This window comes from Coffea eugenioides, chromosome 10 (genome assembly GCF_003713205.1).
Source record: "Coffea eugenioides isolate CCC68of chromosome 10, Ceug_1.0, whole genome shotgun sequence".
NCBI lineage: Eukaryota > Viridiplantae > Streptophyta > Magnoliopsida > Gentianales > Rubiaceae > Coffea > Coffea eugenioides.
The window spans coordinates 16,655,113-16,662,858 of NC_040044.1; the positions used below are offsets into that span (position 1 = coordinate 16,655,113).

General features: G+C 41.6%; 1 protein-coding gene across 1 annotated transcript; it reads right to left on the reverse strand.

Moving 5' to 3' along the window:
* Positions 1 to 4,179: 4,179 nt before the first annotated feature.
* On the reverse strand, positions 4,180 to 5,661 carry LOC113750516. The gene is made up of 2 exons (XM_027294483.1): positions 5,258 to 5,661; positions 4,180 to 5,191 (listed from the first exon to the last, which is right to left on the reverse strand). The coding sequence occupies exons 1-2, from the start codon at positions 5,659 to 5,661 to the stop codon at positions 4,180 to 4,182; spliced, it is 1,416 nt and encodes a 471-aa protein (XP_027150284.1).
* Positions 5,662 to 7,746: the final 2,085 nt, after the last annotated feature.

The window sequence follows — 7,746 nt, forward strand, 5'->3', positions numbered from 1 at the left end:
TCTATAACTCATTCGACCAAAGTCACCAAATCTAGCTTCCTTGGACCAATACCACCATAAGCCTTTACCAACTTATTTTACCACTACATATGTTTTGAAGTCCCACCAAATGAACAGCTCTTGCTCACTCTCTCTCTCTCTCTCTCTCGGACAGTTCAGAAATGCAGCTTGCCGACTCTCTCTCTCCCTTGCTCAAGCTTACATATGAAATGGAGGAAGTGTTGGCTCTCGGTCCTCTTCACCAGCTCACGGATGGAATGAAGGAAGAACGGTAAGTCTCTCTCTTTTTTCTCTAGCTTACGGACAGAAAGAAAAAAAAATAAAGAGCTCGGCTCTCTCTCTCACTTCACTCTCGGTTCGCGGCAGAAGAAGGAAATGGAAATGGAATTGTTGTGGTGAATTGGAGTTGATGTAGTGGTGTGGGTGTAGTGGGGATGAGCCGGCAGTATGGAAGTGCTTGGATTTGAAGCTTGCCCAATGAAGTTCCATGACTGCATGGTTAATTTGAGATGGAGGAAGGCTAATTTGGTCTTTTAACATCTTGTCCGACCTTCCACTTAGGTCCTCACTCATAATCTAATTCCAAAATTTTACCCCAAATGAAATTTGATAGCCTACTAGTATACTAATCTCGCAAAAATTTAATTATCGAGATTTTAACGTCCTAAGTGAAATTATAAAGGGTTTTGACCTAAAATCGATTTCGTCTTAATTCTAGGTTCCCGTTGACACTTAACATTATTAACACTTAGAATTAGTGATTAGAATTCAAATAATTAATATTAAAGCAATAAAATAATCTACATCAAGAAATATTATTTTAACTTGGCAAAGTTCAAATAGTTTAATATTTTGCACAATTAAATTATTTGTAACATAAGAATTATTATATTTTTTCCATACTTACTTAAGAACAAATGAAAATAAAATTTATTAAAAGTCTAAAATGCAAATGCAATATGTATATATATATATATATATTTTTTCAAGGTTCTCACATCCTCCACCCTTAAATGAATTTTGTCCTCAAAATCCTCACCTTCTAAAGAAATAATTCGGAGTATTTTCTCTGCATATCCTCTTCTAGTTCCCAAGTTGCCTCCTCTATTCCACGATTTCTCCATATAATTTTCACCAAAGGAATTTTCTTACCTCTCAATTCTTTCACTTCTCTTTTCAAAATCTTAACTGCTCCTTCTTCATAAGTTAACGACTCATCCACCTCAATTTCTTCCAATTGCAACACATGGCTTGGGTCAGGGTGATATTTCTTAAGCATAGAAACATGAAATACATTGTGAACCTTGGCCATGCTCGCAGGCAATCTCAACTGATACGCCACTTTACCGATTCATTTCAAAATTTCAAAAGGTCCAATATATTTCGGCTTTAGCTTCTTACCCTTTTTGGACACTACTCCGCCCTTCAAGGGTTTAACTCTTAGGAAAACTTTGTCTCCCACTTCGAATTCCAAATCTTTTCTCCTTGTGTCGGCGTAGCTCTTTTGTCGACTCTGGGCAGTTTGAAGCCTTTCTCTAATTAGTTTCACTTTCTCATGAGTTTCTTCCATCCAAGGTATAGCCGTTGGGTCTAAAATTTTCTTCTCTCCCACTTCATCCCAATGAATCGGAGATCGACACCTTCTCCCATACAATGCCTCATAAGGTGCCATTTGAATTGAAGCGTGATAGCTGTTATTATAGGCAAATTCTACTAAGGTCATATACTGACTCCATTTACCTCCAAAATCCAATATACACGACCTCAGCATATCTTCCAAAGTCTGAATTTTCCTTTCTGACTGTCCGTCTGTTTGGGGATGATAAGCAGTGCTAAATTTTAACTTGGTCCCCAATGTCTCTTGAAATTTCTGCCAGAAACGTGAAACAAACCATGGATCTCGATCAGACACAATGCTTATAGGAATACCATGCAATCTCATGATCTCTTCTGTGTACAACTTGGCTAGTTTCTCCAAAGAAAAGCTCATGCTCACAGGTAGAAAATGTGCGGACTTGGTAAGCCTGTCAACTATCACCCAAACCACATCACATTCTTTTTTATTTCGAGGCAATCCCTTTACAAAATCCATGGTTATGTGTTTCCATTTCCATTCGGGAATTTCTAGTGGCTGCAATAGACCAGAGGGTTTCTGATGTTCAGCTTTTACTTGTTGGCATATCAGACATTTTTGTACAAATTTCGCCACGTGCTTTTTCAAACCATCCCACCAATATAACTCTTTCACATCGTGATACATTTTGTTCACTCCTGAGTGTATAGTATACCTTGATCGATGTGATTCTTCTAGAATTTCTTTCCTTAACCCTTCATCAACTGGAACCACAATTTGATCTCGAAACCTTAACACTCCTTCAGACCCTAATTTAAAGTCTAGGGTTTCTCCTTTTTGCACTTTCTCCAACTTTTTCTGGATTATAAGGTCCGTTTTCTGTGCCTCCTTAATACGCTCCAATAATGGTGACTTCAACGATAAGTTCCTAAATAAAATCTTCATTCTCTCCAAGCGAGGGTTCCAAATACTAACCTCTTCTAACATGTCCCATTCTTTTACCATTAACCCCGCTACTTGGGTCTTTCTATTTAGAGCGTCTGCTACCACGTTGGCTTTTCCTGGGTAGTAGTTGATAGAACAATCATAATCTTCTAAAAATTCTACCCACCGCCTCTGTCTCAAATTCAATTCCTTTTGGGAGAACAAGTACTTAAGGCTCTTGTGGTCCGTATAAACTTCAAAGGTCACACTATACAAGTAATGCCTCCATTTCTTTAAGGCAAAGACCACTGCGGCCAGTTCTAGGTCATGCGTTGAGTAATTTTGTTCGTGAGGCTTCAATTTTCTAGAGGCATAGGCAACTACCTTACCCTTTTGCATTAGTACGCATCCTAGACCTTCCCTAGAGGCATCAGAGTATACGATATAACTTTCTACTCCGTCAGGCAATGCCAAAACAGGAGCTGATGTTAAGCGTTTCTTTAACTCCTGAAAGCTTGACTCGCACTTTGGAGTCCAAATGAACTTATTATTTTTTTTTGTCAGCTCTGTCATAGGTCCAGCAATCTTCGAAAAGTCCTTGATGAACCGCCTGTAATAACCTGCTAAACCCAAGAAACTTCTATCCTCTGTTGGAGTTTCTGGCTGCTTCCACGTTGTGACTGCCTCAACTTTTGCCGGATCTACGGCAATTCCATCTTTAGAAACTTTGTGCCCTAGAAAAAAAAAATTTTCCAGCCAAAACTCGCACTTGCTAAATTTAGCATACAGCTTATGCTCTCTTAAGATCTGCAGAACTATCTCCAAGTGTTTAGCATGTTCTTCCCGAGTCTTAGAATATATTAGGATATCATCAATAAAACTACTACAAACTGATCCAAGTACTTTTTAAAGACTCTCAGCATTAAGTTCATGAAGGCAGCTGGTGCATTGGTTAATCCAAATGGCATAACTGCAAATTCAAAATGTCCATATCTTGTATTAAAAGCAGTCTTAGGTATGTCTTCCTTCTTAATTTTCAACTGATAATACCCTTGCCTCAAATCCAGTTTGGAGAAAACTACTGATCCTTGCAGCTGGTCGAATAGGCTGTCAATCAGTGGTAGATGGTATTTATTTTTAATTGTAATTTCATTTAATCCTCGATAATCAATACATAATCTCAAACTTTCATCCTTTTTCTTAACAAATAGAACAGGTGCTCCCCATGGCGAATCACTTTTTCTAACAAAACCTCTCTCCAATAAATCCTGTAATTGAATTTTTAATTCTTTTAGCTCTGTAGGAGCCATTCGGTACGGAGTCTTAGAAATCGGAGCCGTTCGCGGCACTAGTTCAATCTTGAATTCCACTTCTCTCTCTGGAGGTAATGTTTTTAATTCTTCAGAAAAAATATCTGGATATTCCCTTACCACTGGCACATCTTCCAACTTTACTTGGTCACTGGGAGCATTAATCAGGAAGGCTAAGAAACCTTGCGCTCCTTTATACAACATTTTCCTTGCCCGAATTCCCGAATTCATAGCAGACGATGCTAACCTGCCTTTCACATCCAATTTCAGGGTTGCTTCCCCGGGAATCCAAAATTCTAACACTTTTGCTCTACAATCAAGCTTAGCATGGTAATGAGCTAGAAAATCCATTCCTATAATAACATCATACCATTATATGTCCAAACTGACTAGATCTACTAGCATTCTACGCTCTCCAACCCAGAATTCGCAGTTCTTATAGGTCAGGGTAGTGATTATGCTTTTATTACCCATGGGTGTCCTAACTTCAAGATCAAAGGGTAATCTAACAGGTTTTACATCAATTCCGGACATAAAAGTTGGATTCACAAATGAATGAGTTGCGCCAGGATCAATTAGTACTCTAGCTGATCGGTGAAAGATTGGAAGAGTACCTTCCACAACTTTCGAGGAATCAGGTACGGGTTGATCGTTTATGGCGTACACCCTGGCAGGAACCTTCGGCTTACTTCCTCCAGAAGTGGCTTGTCTAGCACTCGGGGTACCACCTTCTTGTGTTTTCGGACAACCGGCAATCCGGTGCTCGCTACTTCCGCACCTCAAGCACTTTCCTTCTTTCCTCCAGCATCCGTCCTCGGTATGACCAGTTTTCCTGCAATACCCACAAGTTACCTGAGGGGTTGTCACACGACCTCCTTGCGAGGCATTCCTAGGTTGACCCCTTCCATTTGATCCTCCTCTAGCTCCGGTATCTCTTTCCCCGGCACCTCTTGCCCCAACTCCTCTCGCTAGAGCGCCTCGTGGTGCTCCAGGACTATTTACTCCACCCGTTCCTCGACCCAATTCGGCCGGTGGAGCATTTGCATAAGTCAGCTCTCGACTGCTGCTAGGGGCAAATCTTTTCTTAGCCTGGAAAGATTTTACTTGAGCTTTGGCAACTTCAACCCTTTGAGCTCTCTCTACTGCATCAACAAAGGTGTCTATCCGAACAGCAGCTAATCCCTCCTGGATCTCCACGTTTAGTCCCTGCACAAATCTCCTTATACGCCTTTGCTCCGTGGCTACCAATTCAGGAGCAAAACGGGACAGTTTCGTGAATTGAATCTCATATTCGGCGACACTCACCGCCCCCTGCCTACACTTGATGAAGTCATCCTCTCTTTTCTCTTGGATGAAAGGGGGAAGAAACTTGGCGTTGAACTCCCTTGTGAAGTTCGCCCAGGTTCTAGGAATATGGTTCCTGTCCCAATTAACCCTAACTAGGTTCTACCAGGAACGAGCAGCTCCCTCAAACTGGAATGCTGCGAAAGTCACTTGTCTCTCCTCCGCATAATTTAGAGCTGTAAAAATGTCAGAAATCCTCTCCCACCAACCTTCTGTTACCTCAGGTTCTGGTCCTCCATAAAACGTGGGAGGTCCAAACTTCAAGAATCTCTCTAATGCCCGATCCTCAGTATCGATTGGGCCTCCTTGGTGATGCACCGGTCCAAGGGCTTGGTACTCAGTCATGCGCTCTAAGACATCAGTTATTCTATTGATCGCGGTGGCCACTGGGTCTCCGGCCACGCCCTCTTGACCATGGTCTTGATTGACCTCAGGTTCCCTATCACCACTAACCTCAGGGTGTTGTCTAGTTGATCTCCCACGTTCTTTACCTCTAACTTGTCGATCCATAACCTAGTTATGCCTATTGATAAAAATTAAGCAATTAAGCGAGGATATTTTAATTAATTAATTTAATCTTTTTTTTCTTTTTGTAAATAAAATCAATATGAACATTAAGGAAAAGGAAAATAGAACACTTAACACATATTCACATACCGAGATTCATACAAATAGCAAGTTAGGGTGCTCTCCAACAGTATGGCACATAAGTTTAACAAATATATACAAACAATCCCTTAAACCAAAAATAGGGATGTAGTGCCTCAAAAGTAGGCCATCAAGCTAGACAAAATGTTATGACCTAAACTAGTGTCACCCTATCTAACCCCGAATACTTAGTTACAAGCAAATCAAACCTAGTCTAACCCTCAGCAGGGCTGCCAGGGGCAACGTCCTCCACAGGGTCCTCCTCCGGATTCTCCTCCGGATCCTCCTCCGGGTCCTCCCTAACACCCGCCTGAGCAGTACCCTGAATAATACCCATGACCTCGTCTATCATCATAGTGGCGTCAGTCATGATACCAGCACTCCTATCTCGTACCTCCTCAGCTACTCGAGTCAACTGAGACTTCTGTCTCTCTAATTCCTCACGAGCGACCTCTGACCTAGCCCTCTCGGCTGCTAACCTCTGCTCTAGATCAACTATGCGGTCAAGCTGAGTATCAACCATGATGCTCAACTCCTCGACGTCCTGGGTCAAAGTGTGATTAGCATCCCTCAGCTGGCGATGTTCGTCGTCTAAAGACAGCACCAACTCGTTAGGGTAGGCATATGTGATCCTACACTGACATCGGGGGTACCTATCAGCTGGTGTATAACGTATACGAGATCCTCCGTCTCGTGGCCTATAGGAGATGGACCTAAGAGGCTCTACATGTCCATTAGCCAATCCGTTACCATTAGCATGTCCGTTTCCGTTTCCATACCTGCAAAATAACCCAAGTCCAAAGGTTAATGCTTAAAAAGCTAACTTGCTCAAGTACTACTCAAGATATGTCTAATTATCTCACTTCTTAACTCTAAAAAAATTCAGGGTTTCTAACACATCTAATATATCATTCAAATAACTTTTCTAACCTAGGTTCTGATACCAACTGTGACGACCCCACTTCTCCCTAAGGCGAACCAGAGGGTTGGTGGGTCGCCTGCCTAACTCTCGCCAGGGCTTACGCAAGGAAACTGGCTAAACCCTTCCGACGTACAACTTAAACCATTACAAAATTCTTCACCCGAACAAGCCAATCCTTAAACGACCAAAACACTAAGAACACATTAACTTCAGAGATAACATTACCATTGGACAACTGAACATCCACTCTTACGTACATCTCCAATCAGATTAAAACATAATTACACTTATACATTACAAACCACAAAATGAAATCATAAACCCAAATACATTCATACAAGTCAAATAACAACACAGGGTTTGCACTTTTCCAACTTCAAGTGGCAACCCAAGACGAAAGATACATTGTCTGATTCAAAACAACATTCATAAAAGGTAAAGGCAGACTTCAGGTCTCTCAAATGCCAGAACCTGTTCAGGAAAACAAGTAACGTGGGGTGAGCTAAAACTCAGTGGTGCCCCAAACATGCTATCATATAAAACAAGTAGCAAATAATAGCTCCAAACTAAAATTCAACAAGTAGGAAAGCGTATAACAGCACAAGGTAGGATACAGGGCTCTCAGGAGCCATTTTCCACGAACTTGATCAAAATTTAACCGCAGTTAACCCTCCGTCAACTCTCACTATCTAAAGTCCTAGTAGATTTTTTTTTCCTTAACATGCTCCGACCAACTTATTCCCACCGGGCCCATTCTTCTCACGAGAGAGTTTGGTATTACTCGAGTATACCTTTTTATGGCCTAGTCGAGGGATTCACCCAACGACGTCACAACAAGTGGTTACCAAGTCAGGATAAGAGGCCCTCCCACCCTAAGGTGTGGTACATTCCCCTGCCTGGTGGTTTAGTTGATGAGTCCACACTCCAGTCAATAGTTGCAAGGTTTTTGGTACTTGAGTTAGGATAAGAGGCCCTCCCACCCTCAGGTGTGGTACATTCCCCCACTCAGTACTTAACTAGAGCGA

What these genes read in the sequence shown, in the direction of transcription:
- LOC113750516 (XM_027294483.1), bottom strand. Translation starts at nt 5,661, where the DNA reads ATGGATCGACAAGTTAGAGGTAAAGAACGTGGGAGATCAACTAGACAA. An exon ending in GAGGGAGCTGCTCGTTCCTG is followed by an intron (nt 5,192 to 5,257) that starts GTAGAACCTAGT and finishes GAACTTCACAAG; the next exon opens with GGAGTTCAACGCCAAGTTTC.